The sequence below is a fragment of the Myxocyprinus asiaticus genome, chromosome 17 (assembly GCF_019703515.2).
Source record: "Myxocyprinus asiaticus isolate MX2 ecotype Aquarium Trade chromosome 17, UBuf_Myxa_2, whole genome shotgun sequence".
NCBI lineage: Eukaryota > Metazoa > Chordata > Actinopteri > Cypriniformes > Catostomidae > Myxocyprinus > Myxocyprinus asiaticus.
The window spans coordinates 16030926-16049931 of record NC_059360.1 but is presented as its reverse complement, the minus strand read 5'-3'; the positions used below and the strand labels follow the sequence as shown (position 1 = coordinate 16049931).

The 19006-nt window shown below is 38.6% G+C and overlaps 1 protein-coding gene across 1 annotated transcript in view; it reads left to right on the top strand.

Moving 5' to 3' along the window:
• The first annotated feature begins 2114 nt into the window (after window positions 1-2114).
• Window positions 2115-19006, top strand: part of LOC127455075 (bifunctional glutamate/proline--tRNA ligase-like) — a 29992-nt gene continuing 13100 nt past the window's right edge. The window contains exons 1-15 of the mRNA XM_051722647.1: window positions 2115-2249; window positions 6244-6328; window positions 6701-6800; window positions 6904-7060; window positions 7697-7836; window positions 8048-8148; window positions 8233-8359; window positions 8579-8771; window positions 8924-9095; window positions 9229-9462; window positions 9593-9677; window positions 13477-13536; window positions 17963-18073; window positions 18332-18468; window positions 18727-18934. Of these exons, the coding sequence (XP_051578607.1) occupies window positions 2207-2249; window positions 6244-6328; window positions 6701-6800; window positions 6904-7060; window positions 7697-7836; window positions 8048-8148; window positions 8233-8359; window positions 8579-8771; window positions 8924-9095; window positions 9229-9462; window positions 9593-9677; window positions 13477-13536; window positions 17963-18073; window positions 18332-18468; window positions 18727-18934 (1953 nt within the window). The 5' untranslated portion in view covers window positions 2115-2206. The remainder of the gene's footprint in view (window positions 2250-6243; window positions 6329-6700; window positions 6801-6903; window positions 7061-7696; window positions 7837-8047; window positions 8149-8232; window positions 8360-8578; window positions 8772-8923; window positions 9096-9228; window positions 9463-9592; window positions 9678-13476; window positions 13537-17962; window positions 18074-18331; window positions 18469-18726; window positions 18935-19006) is intronic.

Sequence of the window (19006 nt, the reverse complement as noted above, 5' to 3'; positions counted from 1 at the left end):
ACATTAATCTGTAAACCTGAACAAAAATATGAGAAAATAATGACAGTTTACCACATAAATACTCACACAAATCTGTCATGATGGAAGCTCCATGGGAGCAGTATGAGAGCTGGTCAGAGGAGTTATTGCACTGTCAGGTAGATTAATGACCACTGAAGAAAACAAATCAGGTACCTGCTTTTTTATTAGCTGGGTATCTATGAAGACCAGGCTTGTGACATGTTATATTTTGTCTGCCACCAAAACATAAAATGACTTAAGGTTATATCTTACATCTTCAAATTGTTAAGAAAAAATCAATGGAGGATGACAAAGCTTGAGCAGTTTCCTTGTGTGCTCTTTAAAGGGATAGTTCTGAACACAAATTAAGATTTTTAGAAGGATATCTCAGCTCTGTATGTCCATACAATGAAAGTAAATGGTGACCAGTACTTTGAAGCTCCAATAATCACATAAAGACCACATAAAAGTGATCCATATGACTCTAGTGGTTAAATTCATATCTTCAAAAGCGATATGATAGGTGTGGGTGAAAGTCAGACCAATCTTTATGTCCTTTTTTACCATAAATCTTCGCTTTCACTTTCAAAGTGTGAAAGAATGTGAAAGTGGAGATTTATAGTAAAAAAAAGAACTTAAATATTGATCTGTTTCTCACCCACACCACTGAAGATATGGATTTTACCACTGGAGTCACTGTCAGTATTAAGTTTTACAACTGGATTACACAAATTTGTCAGACTTACTCAAATCAAAAGGTAGCTATTTACTTGACAGCCTATTGACCTGTTTCAGTAAGGTTGCTTTTTCCTGACGTCACTGAAACAGTTCAATATATCATTGTGAATTCAGCTTGGTTGTATTGTCACAACATAATTTCTTCCAAAACATGGTGTCCTTTTTGAGGCCTGCAGTGCCTCCTTTAGGACATGCAGTGTCTCACTAACGGTTGTGAGAACGCAAAGTAGGGTACAGCAGGGCTAAAGCCACACCTTAAAGGGATAGTTCACCCAAAAATGTAATTCAGTCATTGTTTACTCACTCATGTGTTGTTATAACCCTATATGACTTTCTTTCTTTTTTCTAACACAAAGGGAGAAATTGTGAAAAAATTTTGTGCTCAGTGATGTCATACAATTTTAGTGACCACCTCTTCAAGCTTCAAAAGAATGCAAAAGCATAATTCAGAAATCTAATAAATTATTCCATGAGACTCGTGATTGTTATGAAAGCATACGATAAGGTTTGGTGAGAAAAAAAACGAAATCTAATGTATTATTTAGTGAAAATGTTCACTGACTGTTGATGTCCTGTGAGTTAATGATAGGGCATGAGAGCAACAGTTCACGCAGCCCCCTCGCGACATTGGGGCATTCAAGCGAAAACTCGTTCCTTTCTAAAAACAGGTCCTCCACAGTGATAGCAATAACAGAACACAACACAGCTGCACACAAACCAGAGAACAGAACTAACTAAACATGTCTGAAGATACCAGATGTGTACGACTTCCACTGAACAAAAACGAAGATTTTTATAAGAATTTTGCAGCTCTGTAGGTCCTCACAATGCAAGTGAATTGGTACCAAACTTTTGAAGCTCCAAAACTCACATAAAGGCCACATAAAAGTAATTCACAAGGCTCCAGTGGTTAAATCCATATCTTCAGAAGTGATATGATAGGTGTGGGTGAGAATCTTCACACTTTTGTGCTGCCTTTATTTACTTTATAGACCTTCAAAATTCTGGCAACCATTCACTTGCATTTTATGGACCTACAGAGTTGAGATTTCTTATAAAAAATAGTCCTTTGTGTTTAGCAGAAGAAAGAAAGTCACACATCTAGGATGGCACGAGGGTGAGTAAATGATGAGAATTTTCATTTTTGGGTGAACTATCCCTAGGCAGGATAGGTTGTACAGAACGGTTCACTGGCTCAAGGGCAATCCAGATTTAACTGTTGTACTTCACGATTGCTCTTTTCAAAATAAACATGTAAGAGCTCGAAAACGCAGCTAACAAGTAACCAGACTACATCATGAATTTTATCTTGGCTGTACCCCGGAACTTTGTTCTGGGTGTAGTTGCAGCCGGGTGGTTTTAGAGCTGCGCACTCACAGCAGGCGGCGTTGAGTAGCTTTCTGGCTTGTGGAGTAGTTTGGTGCTGGAAGTGTGACAGGGCCATTACGAACAGACAGGGAGGAAAGACATGGCACTAAACCTGACTATCAACAGCAGTGACCCACCTCTAGGTAACGACATGTGCATAAGTTATATTTGTTTCTTTTTTTAATCGCATTTTGGAAATAAAGTTTGCAGCTGAGCTCGCGCACCGGCTCAATGGACTGACACGCAGTATCCTCGTGCCATCGTGGCATAGTAATTACGTGTCTGCATTCCTAACGGGTTTACTGTTCTCACTGTGGGGGTTTCTTGCTCTCCGTCGCTTTAAAGGTTAATAGAGTCATAACAAGGGCGTTAACAGTAAAATGCTATATACTGCTTTAGTAAATACCAAAACAGAAGCATAAACTGCGCATGGTTTTATATTATGGGGGAGACGTTTTTTTTGCTGTCACACACGGAGCGCACTGAAGTAAACGAGTACTCTTTAACCCACTTTGGATTAAGTTTCTCCCCACCACACATTTTAGATATATGAAATACTGTTGTTTAGCTGCTGAATGATATATTTTGTGATGAACTGTAGGGCGCCATCTAGTGCTGGGAAAGCAGTGCTACTGGCTGATGCAAGTCACTTGAAAGAGCTGTCTATCCAAATCTGTTTATTTCACACCTGTCAATTTAAGACATTATGTGCAGCAGAGTTATTTAGTAAGGGGGAAAAGATAAGAAGGAAATATTATCAATTATTTGCTTTTATGTTGCATTTAGAGTATGTTGAAACATAAATGCTGTATTGTATTACTGTATTATGGCTTTTCTTTATACTATCCTCACTTTGAGCAACAGATAAGTGCATCATAAAGCAATTGTTGTATACAGTAAGGCTGATTTTAGAATGTTAACTAGCATTTCAAAGTTATATTAAATGGTAGATAATCATACAAAAGTTCAATCTGAGGCACCAAAGTGGATAAACATCATATAATTTCTTTGGATAATGAATAAATACACAGGACCAGTTTGCTCACTTTGCATTTGTTTTGCATTATCTCATAATGCGACCTGAAAGCACAACTGTTTTCAGTTTATCCAGGGTGGGGCTTTTCATATTCATGCTGGCACAACCTCCTCCCATGATTTTTCTAGTATAAACGAATTAGGGATGTGCACGTGTAATCGAATACTCGTTCAGTAAAAGCACTACTTGAATATTGCAAATTGATTTTTCTATATGTGAGTGCAAATGTTTATTTGTTTTTTTGTCATTTTTTAATCTAGATGTTGTTGTTGATGCATAGTGCTCATTTTAATAAGAAAACTCGGTTCAATGGTTGAACTTAATTTTTTTAAAGTTACTAATTTTCTTATGCGTTAGAGTACTCGAATAAAAAATTACTCTAAATGCCTTTCCTTAAAAAGAATGAGTTGCATATTGGGACAGTTGTTACCTCAATGCATTTAAATAAATCTGTATTAATAGTAACGGCATCAAAATTAACGCATTAACGTATGTGATTAAAAAAAGTTTAATATGTTAATTTTTCTTAATCGCAATAAACACATTTACTGTTAATACAGCATAAACCAGCATAAACACTGGTTGAAAGGGCGAAACCTTTGCTATTTGTTGATGTGTCTGCCCAGAGTCATTACACTGATGCACACACCACAACACACGCACACACAAAAGTGATTCAATGTCAGTGAACAAGTGATAGATGAAAGGAGCTCTTAATGCTATTTGTTGTTCAAAACAAGCCTAGATGGAACTTGTGACAGTATTTTTCAAGCTAAGTAAGGTGCATTTTAATTACCACAGAAGCACGCCAAGTCTTAACTATCACCAAAACGTGGAATGAGACGTTTTTTCTGCAAGCGCTTTTCATGTGGAGTTCAAAGTGGCACTTGACGCTAACACACTGATGTGAATCATGAACGTGGCTTTGTGATTGCTGTAACAAAGTGGATAGCCACAGTCTACCGGCAGATTAATATTGTGGAGGGTTTGAGTTTAAGAGATTTAATGCCCATCGCAATGAATGTGCAACCTATGTGGGGATTAGTTCTTTCAATTAGTCAAACTTAGATTTTGTTAATGAAAATGTTAATAAAGCTAGGGCTGGGCGATATAGCCAAAAATATCACAATATTCTTTTTTTGTTGGGGGGGGGTTCTCACCAATTTGGCATGCCCAATTCCCAATGCGCTCTAGGTCCTCGTGGTGGCGTAGTGACTCGCCTCAATCCAGGTGGTGGAGGATGAATCTCAGTTGCCTCCGCATCTGAGACCGTCAGTCCGCGCATCTTGTCACGTGGCTTGTTGAGCGCGTTACCACGGAGATCTAGTGTGGAGGCTTCACACTATTCTCCACGGCATCCACGCACAACTCACCACGTGCCCCACCGAGAGCGAGAGTCATATTATAGTGACCACGAGGAGGTTAACCCAACGTGACTCTATCCACCCTAGCAACCGAGCCAATTGGTTGCTTGATAAAATGCGCGGATTGACGGTCTCAGACGCGGAGGCAACTGAGATTCGCCTGACTGGAGTCACTCAGCACGCACCTGGATTCGAACTTCCAGGGGTGGTAGTCAGCGTCTTTACTTGCTGAGCTACCCAGGCCCCCACAATATTCTTTATATCATTCGATGTCGATATTTATCACAATATACATTCACATTGAACATTTTTTAAATTTCCAAGTTGGCAGAAGAAAAAAAACAAATCATAACAGTCAAAATAGTCTATACAAAACTGTATTGGGGGCCCAGAGAAAGCCAAAGCAGTGGTGTCTGAGGGATCTTCTACCAAAATATTAAAATATTTTATAGAGTTTATCAGTCGAGTGCAGTTGGATATGAATGTCAAAAGCTCATCTGTTTTGAAGCATAATGTCAGCATTTCATTTTAACATTCAGATTATTTTAATATTTCGTTACATTCAGTATGGGGGCATAGAAGCCTTGTGACTGAGGAAAAGATACTGTATGGGTGTTCAAGTTTATCCCCTGAGAGAACATTCTGAAAATGTAAAAGTCCGAATGGACCATTTTTATATGTTCATTAAAGTGAGAGACTAGGCTACAAATTAGTAATTGTATTGTTTTTCCTTGTCATCCATGCCAGAGATGATGACATCTGATTAATTTCACAAAATTAGAACAGAAATCTATTTGTTTATTATTAAAGGCCCATAACATGCTAATTAATAAAGCTAAATTTAGAGGGGGGAAAAAACATTGTGGTCTAAAGGCGCTCAGGAACCACGTTAACTTATGTGGCGCTTCATGTCTACTCGCATTTGGGGAAAAAAGGCAACGAGTGCAGAGCAGGACAGGGCATAAATGAAGCATGTTCAGTACTAGAGAAAAATATTAAATAATACAGCGCAAAAAGATCAGATCTGGTGTAAACAGCACTGTTGTTTTGTCGCACTGCTCACTAGAGATGATGAGAGGGTGCAACCGTCGTCATGATGTCTTGGAATTAATCTGGGGTCCAGACCCGGAGTCAGACTGGCTTAGCCTAATCGTTATCAAGGCAGCTTACTTTAGCAACTCCATACAGCCTGAGAAAGCCGAACTGCTTGCGTTTTTAGCGACACACACCTGATCATCTAGATGTAGAACACAGGCTAAATATCAAAATTTACTCAAAAGTTTATCATCGATATCATGGTTTTTTTATCACGATAAACATCAAGATCGTTTTAGCGCCCAGCCCTTAATAAAACATTATATTGTTATATATTGATTTGTTTTTTGTTGTTGTTTGTTTCCTAAGAAGGAAATAAATGCATTTTGACAGGAAAAGTAGTATATTTAGAGTCAAACTTCAACACTTTTAAAATCTGACTGGCAGCATTAATTAATAAATAGTAATTAAATAGTATTAATAGGCTAATATACACAATGTAACAAAGAAGTATACTTTGAAATTGATGTACATTAGTTTTTGGATCTATGTGTAAAGACCAAATGCAGGTACAGTACATGCCATTTTCAGCTTGGAGTTTGTGTCCCACTGTTTGCTCTGTTTTGTTTGGCATGACTTTACATACAGGTATTAGATTTCCCTTGAAATTCATCTCTCTGTAATTCTTCTCTTTACCTGTAGGGGCGCTGCTGGTCGCCGAACATGTGAGGGGCAGCATCAATCTCTCTGTGGAGGAGGGCAAAGACACCATGCTTCATGTCTCTGAGTGAGTATTTGTCCATGCTTGCTTTATGTGGAGAAAAATATAGAGTTTTAGGGCTTTCAGTAAAGAGTACTGTCTGTCGCTTAAAATCACAATGAAATGGATATACCAAAGATATAACAAAAACTCTACTGTTTGACACATTTCTACCATTGCACGGTATTATACGGCCCAGCCCTACGTAGCTGCATGGCATTACTCGCTACTCTACTTGATCATGAGCACAGTTTCAAAGAAAAAGGAACAATAAACAACTTTTGAGCTGTTTTTTATTTTATTTATTTATTTAAATATATATATAAATTTATACTGGTCCTCTGATACTTATACCCATCATTCTATCTTTTTCCCTCCTTTTGTGTCTCTCTTCTTTAGTCAGGTGCAGTTCAGTGATGTTAACTCCATCACGCGTTATCTCGCCCGAGTGGCTCCGGCGTTAGGACTGTATGGTTCTAACATGATGGAGCAAGCAGAGGTTAGATTTGGGAATCCTAAACTCAATTTCCATGAGTCTTGGTTACAGATTAGAATAACTTCATAAGGTTACATTGTTCTTTAACTTGTTCTCTCTGTGGCAGGTTGACCACTGGCTGGAGTTCAGTGCCCGTCGTCTCTGTGCGCAGTCAGATCTGTCTTCTGCTCTGGCTGAGCTGGATAAAGCTCTGGCATTGAGAACCTTCCTGGTGGGTCACAGTGTGACCCTGGCTGACCTCTGCATATGGGCTGCTCTCAAAGGTCAGTTAACTGGCTTACAAGTAGCTAAAGACCAATAAAAAATAATAGTTTTTTTTATATAAAATAATTGTTTATAAAATATTTATTTTGGTTGAACAATAAATACAGTAAATTATATAGGTTTTAAGGATTTCAATTTTCATAAATTTTCATAATCGATTGTCGTGGAAATTAACGATCAATTGATTAATTGATCGTTAATGTTGATACCGCATGTGGAGGACTCCAAATAATATGTGTGTGTAGTCTACTGTTTAAATATGATTTAAATAAATACACTTAAGAAATGTAAGTATTGACATTTTCCTCTTAAAATATTTTTAGTTCCATGTATTTCAATATATTGACTGCGGGCGGACACATTGCAAAGGTTCCGCCCTCCCAACCAGTGTTTATGCTGGTTTATGCAGTATTAACAGTATATACGTTAATCAGGCATTAGTGTTGTTGATGTAGCCTTAGAACGCTGCTTGTCTTATCAAAATAGTGGAACTAACTTTTGTATAGGAAATATTGAGTTGTTTGAAAGATAATATGCAACTACGTGGTGAAGATTATATGTATTTTACATACAGGCTACTTCCCAGATTGTTTTGTTGCACTTGTAAAAATTTGACGTCTTTTTCTGACCCACAGGAAATGGTGAGTCACAAGCCAAGCCAAGCTCCTACCCGCATCTGTGCCGCTGGTTTTCTTTCCTGAGCTCTCAGGTGCCATTCAGTTCTGTGGGCAGTAAATGGTCCAGCGAGATCAGCGCCAGCAAAGCCAAAGCCACTGTGAGTTTAGTGCAAACTGTGTCACCCCTGTGAAATATGGTTGGCTTCTTGACAGACTACTGCAGTTTTTTTGTTGCCCTATTGAGACTTTTAAATATTGAAGAGGGTATTCATTTGGATGATATTTGGTTACATTTAAATCACATATATGTAATGCATGTCTTATAGTGCTTTGTTATTAAAATGCTAGTAATGTATTACTGTTTTTTAGCCTGTGGAGAAGGAAAAGAAGCAGGATTTGGGAAAGTTTGTGGAGCTCCCTGGTGCCGAGATGGGCAAAGTAGTGGTGCGGTTTCCCCCAGAGGCTAGTGGGTATGTAGCATTAATGTCTGCACAACAAAGAACATCTTTCATTGTATAGATGTGTCTTTCTAATGTACCCTTCCACCTCCTCAGATACCTGCACATCGGCCATGCCAAAGCAGCTCTTCTCAACCAGCACTACCAGGTCAATTTCAAGGGCAAGTTAATCATGCGTTTTGATGACACTAACCCAGAGAAGGAGAAAGAAGACTTTGAGAAGGTATGAATGAAGATCATCAGATGATTTGTCCCCCCCCCCCCCCCCCACATTGCTTTATTTTGTTTTGAGACTTTTTTGCCACTTCAATTGCAAAAGTAGACAGGAATTCATATGGAAAGGGAGTGGGGTGGGGACACAACGCAGGCCAGATTCGAAACTGCTCATCTTGAATGAGCATCAAGGTTGCTAAGATAAATTTGGTTGTCCTTTTTGCTACAGGTGATCCTGGAGGACGTGGCCATGCTACAGATCAAACCAGACCAGTTCACCTACACAAGTGACCACTTTCCCGCCATCCTGCGCCTGGCAGAGAAACTCCTGCAGGAGGGCAAGGCCTACATAGATGATACACCTCCAGACGTCATGAAACAAGAAAGAGAGCAAAGGGTTGAGTCTCACAACCGCAGCAACTGTGAGTTCACATTACTGAACGTTATTTCCTTATTTTAACCTTTTTTACAGCAGTGTTGCTTATTACTGTTTGTCTTCATCAAAGTGTCATTAAGTACATACGTAGCAAAAGTTCTTGATGTTGCACTAAACTTGTTCTTGGTTTCTCCTCAGCTGTGGAGAAGAACATGCAGATGTGGGAGGAGATGAAGAAAGGCACAGAGTATGGCCAGACCTGTTGCATGAGAGCCAAGATCGACATGAACTCCAACAATGGCTGCCTGCGTGATCCCACACTGTACCGCTGCAAGAACACTCCTCACCCTCGCACAGGCAGCACTTACAAGTGAGTGAACATGCATACAGCATGTTACATTCGGGTTGGCATTGACTGTTGCTCTCAACAGACCTGTGAACCTTTTGCTCATGAAAATTTATTTAATTTTCTCTTCTCCTTTCACTCCTCTCTGTCCATTCAGAGTCTACCCCACATATGATTTTGCGTGCCCCATCGTGGACAGTGTTGAGGGCGTGACGCATGCCTTGCGTACTACTGAGTACCATGACAGAGATGAGCAGTTCTACTGGGTGATAAACGCCCTGGGACTGCGAAAGCCCTACATCTGGGAGTACGCCCGACTGAATCTTAATAACACTGTGCTGTCCAAGAGGAAGCTCACCTGGTTTGTTGACCAGGGCTATGTGGAAGGCTGGTGAGTCTCACTTTATAGAGAAAAATCCTCAGCCAGTGCTCAAGCAGTTACCTTTCATGCAAAGAATTACAAATGTGATAGCATGATCTTATTTTCTGATCTCCCTATCTCTTCCCTTTCCCACCTCCAGGGATGACCCACGTTTCCCCACAGTCAGAGGTGTGTTGCGTAGAGGAATGACTGTTGAGGGACTCAAACAATTCATTGCTGCTCAGGTTTGTGTATCTCATGATTTGAAAGCTTTTTGGCAATGGTTTTATCAGTTTTATCATGTGCAGTTGAACAGTTCCACAGAAATGTCAACCATACCTTGGAAAAATAGTTTTAAATTGTTCATTTTAGGTCTATATTTTACTGTATTGTAGTGCTACATTGGATTTTTTTGGAAATTACATTGTTTATTCACCACACATGAGGGGTGCACCATTTCTTAAACACCATACTCAACAAGCTATGTTTCATGGTTGAAAAAGAGGGGTTTTTAACTTTATAATAATGCTTTATTTTTCCACATTTGAGGTAGCTGCATCTTAGTGCTGTGTCACATCCGTAATGCTTAGGGTTGTTGATTTAACACGTCAATTCAGTGTGACTAATTATATTTAAAAAAACAATGCATTAAAAAATAAATGCAATAAATCATGTCCCCGGACCGTAAAAAGGAATATTCCTACCATCAGAGTAATTCAAGCTTGAAGTATCATCTGTTTTCAGCAGAGGGAAGTAAGTGAAACTCCAGCTGTGTAGGCAACTCGCAGCTGTACAGAGCACAAACCAAACACTAGCGACAGCACAAGATGAGGGCGCGTTCTTGCGTTCAAACACAGTTGTTCCTGAGACACGGGGATCTCGAGACATGTTTCAATGATGTGTTAATGACACGTTGCATCCAAAGTGACACGTTCCAAAAGCGTCCGTCTGTCACATGTTTACATTGACATGTCCTTAGAAAAGCCCTTATAATACATCTCTCTGACAGATTGATGTATTCAATTGCAAAATGGATTGCTGTGAACTGTAGGCCAATAATAGGCTTATGTTCAGTGATATGGAAGTAAACAATATGTTGCGTTCTAAAGACACTCTTATTATTGTCTTATTAATGCTTTATGCCCTGTTCACACCGCCAGCGGGATTGCATGACATAGGCACACGATCCCATTAATTTTTCAATGAGAGCACAGCTACTTCTGGCAAAAGAGCTACCACGGCCTTTGGTGACAGAGATCACCGTGGCAAGCGACAAGTTGAGAAGATTTCATCTTAATGCAAATGACGAGCGACATTCGCGAGCAACTACCAATGAGAGTGAAGATGGAGTTCACGTCACCCATCTGCTGTGAGTGAATATATACTGGAGACAAATGCAGACAAGATGGATAAGTTAAAAGTTTATGTGAGCAATTTCACTGTTCTATATCATTTGTCTGAAACCACATACAGTGCTGTGAACAAATATTTGTCCCATCCTGATTTCTTCTGTTTTGTGTGTATATCTCATACTAACTTTTTTCAAAAATTTAAACAATATCTAACATAGAACAAAGGCAATCTAAGTAAACACAAATTACAGTTTTAAATTATAATGTTATTACTATGCCTGTGTGAAAAAGTATTTGCCCCTTTAGTTAATAAATCCCCAAATCTATGAAACTGCATTCGTAATGGGGTTCAGCTGGACTACACACATACCCAGGCCTGATTACTGCCAGCCCTGTTCAATCAAATCAACACCTAAATATAACTTTTTCAGCAGCATGAAGTTGGCTAAAAGGTTTTACCCAGTAGCACACTATGCTAAGGTCGAAAGAAATTCCAGAAATTCTTATACATCAGTCTGGGAAGGGTTACAAAGCTATTTCAAAGGCTCTGGGACTCCAAAGAACCACAGTGAGAGCCATTATCTCCAAATGGAGAAAACTTGGCACAGTAGTGACCCTTCCCAGAAGTGGCCGACCTTCCAGAATTCCTCCAAGAGCACAGTGACAACACATCCAGGAAGTCACAAAAGAGCCAAGGACAACATCTAAGGAACTGCAGGCCTCTCTCGCATCAATAAAGGTCACTATTCATGACTCCACTAACCCAGAAGAACATTAAGGCTCGTCTGAATTTTGCCAAAACACACCTTGATGATCCTCAAACCTTTTGGGGAATGTTGTGTGGACTGATGAGTCAAAAGTGGAACTGTTTGGAACAGGGGTCCCGTTACATTTGGCGTAAATCAAACCCTGATTTCCACAAAAAGATTATCATACCTACGGTCAAGCGTGGTGGTGGTAGTGTGATGGTGTGGGGATGCTTTGCTGCTTCAGGGCCAGGGCGACTTGCAATAATTGAGGGAAACATGAATTCTGCTCTCTACCAGAAAATCATAAAGGAGTACTTCCGGTCATCAGTCCGTGAGTTGAAGCTCAAGCACAACTGGATTATGCAGCAAGACAATGATCCAAAGCATAGGAGTAAGTCAACCTCTGAATGGCTCAAAAGAAACTAAATTAAAGTTTTGGAGTGGCCTAGTCAAAGTCCTGACTTGAACCCGATTGAGATACTGTGGCAGGACCTTAAACGAGCAGTTCATGCTCAAAAACCCTCCAATGTGTCTGAACTAAAGCAGTTCTGCAAAGAAGAGTGGACCAAAATTCCACCACATTGTTGTGAAAGACTGATCTCCAGTTATTGGACATATTTGGTTGCAGTTGTTGCTGCTAAAGGTGGTACAACCAGCTATTAAGTTTAAGGGGGCAGTTAGTTTTTCACATGGTGATTTGGGTTTTGGATACATTTTTTGCTTCAATAAAAAATATATATATTTGAAAACTGTATTTTGTGTTTACTCAGGTTGCCTTTGTTTAATGTTATATCTCGTTTGATGATCTAAAACCATTTAGAATAAAAAATGCCAAAAAAATAGAAGAAATCAGGAAGGGGGCAAATACTCTTTCACATCACTGTACATGGATATGGGCTACTAAAATGATGGGTAAAAAACCATGTCGGCATTCTGAGTGAGTTTGAAAAAAGCTACCAGTTGTGCAGTCCACCAATAATGATAGAGCGGTGGCAGCAGTAGGAACACCCACTAGTGACATCAAGCGACAGTGCCGCTGGCGGTGTGAACAGGGCTCTACTCATCTGCCACAATAATGTAATGCTTTTTAATTATCTGAATTATTATAATTACAATATATATTATAATTCTAATTATTTAAATATTACCATTTGTAGTTATTTAATCATTAATAAATTATTGTGAAGGCCTTTCTTAGTAAATATTTATATATGCCATTTGATTAATCGGCTTATCATGTAGTTAATTTGATTAACATTTGTAATCGATTGACAGCCCTACTTTAGAGTTTAAGTTTATATCATTCAAGCAATATTTATTCAAATAAGTTGATACTTTATGTACAAAGCTAACTTAAGTTGATGTAAAGTACAGTATTAAAACCAAATGATCTCCTTTACTTAAAATACCCATAATAATGCATTACAGATGTGACTGTTACAGACGCTTCATATCAAATCATATGGATATCAATGGGAGAATCACAAACATCCACCGCTCTTTCTTTTACCATCATGATTCTGATAGAGTGCTTATTATTGCTTTGATCTGTGTTGTATTTTAAGCTTACTTTATACTGCTTATAGCCAACATTTAGGAATGCTCCGTCACTCTGATTGAAGCGGTGAATTCAGAGAATATATTTTTTTTTTTTTTGCGTTTAAGTAATCGTGCGGGGCTATATTGCAAATTACAGTTGTATTCAGTCGATCATGCAGCCTTAATGGATATCATACTGATGTCTCAGTGGTCACAGTCAACTGGTTTCAAAGTGTTTTAGATGTCACATCCATAATGCCAGTTTTTCCTCATTAACATTATGACGACAATGAATAAAAAATGTTTTAACAATTCACTGCAACTGTCATGTCCGTAATGCTGTAATTGCCCTGTCTCTATGCTTTAGATTTGATTATTTTATTAACCTCCACTCTCTGTTACAGGGAGGATCCAGATCTGTGGTGAACATGGAATGGGACAAGATCTGGGCATTCAACAAGAAGGTAAATATTTAAAACCACACCCAAGGCCCACCATGATGGTACCTGATCTCTAGCTGGTCCTTGTGATACCATACATTCACTTGTTAAAATACTGTAAACCTATCAGCTGGCTATGGTGTCTTCACACTTCCAGCAACAGTCCATCGAATCAAAACCTTCATCTTACACTAATACTCTAGCCTTTAACCTTTCTAGCCCCTGAGACATTGTGCACAGATGTGGAGTTTAACTTTATTGTACTCCTCAGCCTTGTCCTTTCGTTTGCACGTCCCCCCTTCAACTCTCATCCTCTGTTACTAACTTGCCTCTGCATTTATCTTTAGCTGTGTCCGAACTGACAGTATTTTTATCATTTGCCTTGTGAATTGTCACAGATACAGCTTGGTTTGTGTTGCCTTTTTAATTATGCTTTTATATTCAAGTCATTTTAACAACAATCTTTTAAATGCTGGGCACATGTCTGTGATCCAATGTCTTTCATTGATCATCAGCAACTATTTTCCTGCATCAAGCATGTCCTTAGCTCTTTAATACGGTGCTCATTAGCTGCAAGCTTCAGCTGCTTCCTCTTCTTTTGCTTTGGTGCATTCATTCTCACATCTATTTCTTTAACACCATTGTCTCATGGTGCTCTCTCTTGTCTATGAGAAGGAAAGTTGTTGACTGTAAAATTTCTTGAGTTGTTCAGAGACATTTCGACCATTATATTTAACTGGATTTAAAAAAAATTAAAGTTTAAAGTTGCTATTAAAGTTGGGTCATGTTACAGTCAAAGTGTCCTTATTTAGATAGAAGCTGTAATATAAGCCATGAGAGACACTGTGTCCATCTACTATGAACTGATGGTGATATGCACTCTCACTGAAGCACTTCCCGTTCTGTCTGTCTCTGACCTCTGAGCTTTGTGTCCCCTCTTTTACATTAAAGTGCATCTCACTCTTCTGTTTACAAGCTGCCAGTTAGCTGTAAAAAGGTACTCCTACACCTTCCTCCTCCCTCTTATTCATCTTCCTCACATCTCTTCTGTTCCCTGTCAGTTCCTTCCTTCCCTCTCACTTTCTATTTCCCAAGCCATCTCTTTTGCGCAAGTCCACATTATATATCTGGCAGGAAGTTTATTTTTAAGGGATAGTTAACACAAAAAGGAAACTTCTGTCATCATTTACTCACCCTTATGTAGTTTGAAACCTGTATGAATTATTTTTCTTGCATGGAACATAAAAGGAGAAACTTTGCGGAGTGTCCAAGCTTCTCTTTTTCTTACAACAAACATGGATGGTGATTCACACTGCCAAGCTCTAAAAAGAAGATAAAAAGCACTTTAAAGGCACCATAACAGTCAATACAACTTTTTGTGGTATATTCCAAGTTTTCTGAATCCTTATGAAAACTTTGTGTAAGTTACAGAACTAAATGTAAGCCGTTGTTCACTATTAAGTCCCTGATATACTTCTGGAGAAGTTCAGAACACCCGCCACACTGCTGTGGGAGGTGTTTAGTGGAGCATTTAAATAAGAGGACGCTACATGTAAAACCTTAACTAATGTTGCATTAACAAATGTGTAATCAATTACTTTATGCCACATCGTATGAGTAGAAATAAAACTAGATCAGTAAAAGATGCTTTTTTTAACTACTCAGTGATGATGTAAAGGAATATACAGTATATGCAGTAGAAAATGAGCTATTTGTCTTGTTCACATTCTGAATTCATGATGCTAATGCGCTAACACTCTATTCATGGCCATATTATGCACCGATTACACTCTGTTATTGTAAATTATGATGACACTTATAATACTGCAAAGATGAGTGTATAAAAGCATGTTAATGGGCAGAATACAGACAAAAGAATGATAAGAGGGGCATACCTTACTTCAGGCAGATGTGTGAAAGGCTTTTGCTGAAGAAGGCACACAAGCATATAAAACAGAGTGAATTGCCACTTAAGAGTATTTGAGTAAATTTGTTTCCTTTTGTAGACTAATTAAACAAAAAAATGTTTGACATGTTCTTGGAAAATGTCTCTAAGCGAATGATCGTACAGATATTTGCACAGCTCGTTTATAACTGCACACCGGTGTGTTCGTGTTGACTGATCTTAACTGACTGAACGCTGTGAATGGGAATTAGTTGTTGTCCTCAAAGCAGGTGGAGCGCCAGGACACATACCGATGACGTGAACCAATGGAAGTAAGAAGTTGTTTAGCAGGCAGTAAGATGTGTTCCTAAAAGTTCACCCTGGCAAGCTGTTACAAACCACCGAAACCAACGCAAAAACTTTTTTCTAAATGATTTTGTTCTATATGACGTCACACTCAGTTGTTCTTCAATTTCGTATGAAGTATATCGGGGCCTTTAATCTTGCTTTTGACCTGTTTATATCACAGTACAAGTACAGCACACTCAACACTATATAAGGAGACGGAACTACACAAACATTGATTCTCGCTTGCATCATGATGCACCAGGTTTAAATATGTGCAGACAAGAATGAGATTTCAAAGCTAGAGTGGAAGATTTTCTGCAAATAACAACTTTGTTTGTTTCTGTTTCTCACAAATCTATGGAATATAAAGCACACAAATCATATGAACCTCCTTTTATTGCATTTTTAAAAAATCTTTTTTTGGAGCTTGACAGTGCTTGGACATTCTACTAAACTTCTTTTGTGTTCCACGGAATGAAGAAAATCATGTGGGTTTTGAACAATGTGATGGTGTGTAAATTCTGACAGAATTTTCCTATCTGGGAAAACTATTCCTTTTATATATGCTGTTCAGCCAAATAAAAAAGGACACTGCATCTACGTGCACTTTCACAGTCAATTCGGGATGGACTTCAAAGACACTTATTCATTAATCTTACAGTTCAATCAATATCATTTAGTTTGAAGCATTGCCCACCAACATCTATTCGGTTTACTTAATTAAAACATGACTTGCATTGCACGTTGATAACTGATATTGGCGTTATATTCATGCTGTATCGGCTGAGCTGGGGGACTGGCTCTCCCAGCTCAGCCTGGTTTTCCCCAAAGAGTTTATTCCTTCATTAGCTAATATTTTATTTTATTTTGGGTTCCTTGCCAGTCGCCTTTGGCTTGCTCACTAGGGGCCTAAAGACAAATAATTTTTAAAACATGATTGTCAATCACGTTTTTCCATTTAAACTTCTCAATGTGGACATTACAGCATCATTTTCTGTTACAGCATAATTGTCTGTAAAGCTGCTTTAAAACAATGTGTTTTGTTAAATGCGCTATACAAATAAAAATGATTTGACTAATGCACCTTAGAATTATCATTTTGAAATATTTTAGCTCCATATTTGTGTCATAAGTCTTTTGCTGCTTTTTTCTCCTGACTTCATCCCTTGTGCATCTTGTTTCAGTGTTTGCATTCTCAGTCATTTCCTTCCCTCATACAGCTTCTGGCAGATTCGTTTAGCTTTAGAACTCCTCAGTGACTCATTTAAAAGCTTTTGCTTTTGTTTCCACCCTGAAAACTTGATTTGTCAAACATAATGGCAGTCAACTCCCTGTTGTCCCAGAAAAGGGACATTTAACTAGTTTTTTTGGGTAGTAATTACTCCTGGTAATGGAGCACCTCTATGGCTGTTTGACTTTCCCTGCTCTTCATTTCACTCTTGTCCAACTCTCCTCCTCAGAGGTTGCGTTAACTGACAATTTTGCAGAATTTTAAAAACATTGATCATTCAAAACACTCAATTCAAAATGCTTTGTAAAAAAATAAGGTATCTGGTCTGTTACGTTTCCCTACATTCCCACAGTAAAGGATGCTTATAATGAAGTAAAGAGAAGAAAAGTTTTAAAGGGCTGCTGTGGAAATAGACAGAACGAAAGATGTAAGGATTTTGGGATATTCCAAGTTGTAGTCCAGTGGAATAATTCATGTGATAATTCATGTGATAATAAATCGGGTGACTAGATCGCAGAACCACAGTGTCTGTTGTGTTATTCACATTGCGAGAGCAGAATGTCAAAGGAAAAGCCAAGAACCCACAATACAGCACTTGGTAAGACTATAAGAGCTCTTACAACAAAAGTTCTTTTGATATCAGTGTCACATTAAAAATACCAAATGTTACAGTATTTAACTGAAGGATAAAAAGTAGAACATTTACAACCCACTCCGTCAAAGTGACCAATTATGATTATTTGTAGCGCAACCTCTGCTCCTCCTCTTCCTCTATTGTTTGATTGTTTTACATTCTTGCTTCTTCAGTCCTGTGTGATCAGTTTATGTCAGTTTATCAGTCCATAAAGAACTGTGCATATGCAAAGAAGCCTTTAATGTGTTTATTTTTATATAAATGTCTCCACTGCCATTTGTTTCTCTCTCTCTCGCCCTTTTTTCTCTCTCTCTCGCTCTTTATTTCTCGCTCTCTCCCTTTCTCTTTGTAGGTCATTGACCCAGTCGCTCCCAGATACACAGCCCTATTGAGCTCACAAGTGGTTCCAGTCTTCATTTCTGAAGCCAAGGAGGAGATGAAAGAGGTTGCCAAACATCCCAAGGTAATAAATGCTGCATATCATAAAGAACATGGTTCTGTAGTCATTGATATAAAATAGAGTTTGTTGTACACTTTAACAACTCTATCAGCAGAGAATTCCCTTGTGAATCCAGAATGTACTTATAATGATGAATTTGCATTAATGTATCTCTACTGTAGGTGGTTGTGTCAGATAGACAGGTTTTGGTTTTGTTTTTTTAAATTGGGCCTTGTCATATGAAGTTGGTTTTCAGTCATATTTCACTTTTGGGATTTGCAGAATGCAGACGTGGGAATGAAGCAGGTGTGGTACGGGCCAAAGGTGTTTGTTGAGGGGGCTGATGCCAAAACTTTCACAGAGGGTGAGACAGTCACTTTCATCAACTGGGGAAACATCATCATCACCAAAATCAACAGGTAAAAGCTTCAACAATAACATTCTACAGACACCAATTGTATGTAGGAAAGTATGTAGGAAAGTATGTAGGAAATTGGTTGCATGGGACAATGGTCAATTATACAGTTTAGCAGGCATAATACAAAAATATTTGTTGACCAATCCGAATAAAGTATTCCAGAGAGTTGTGTAATAAGTACAGTATGTATATTGATTGCTGGCCTTGTGTTGATGCATATTGCAGCACCAAAGCTTCTCTTCTGTCTTGATCCCTACAGGGACAGCAGTGGAGTGATTACCTCTCTACAAGGCTGTCTGAACCTGGAAAACACAGATTTTAAAAAGACCACTAAGATCACATGGCTAGCTGACACCACCCGTGCTCCACTCCTGCCCACTGTATGTATCAACTACAACCACCTCATTACCAAACCAGTCCTTGGCAAGGATGATGATTTCAAGGACTATATCAACAAGAACAGCAAGGTGAGAACCTTCCCTCGACTAATTCAGTTACAAGTGTTCACAGGAGATATATTTTTGGTCTCGTCTGTCTGA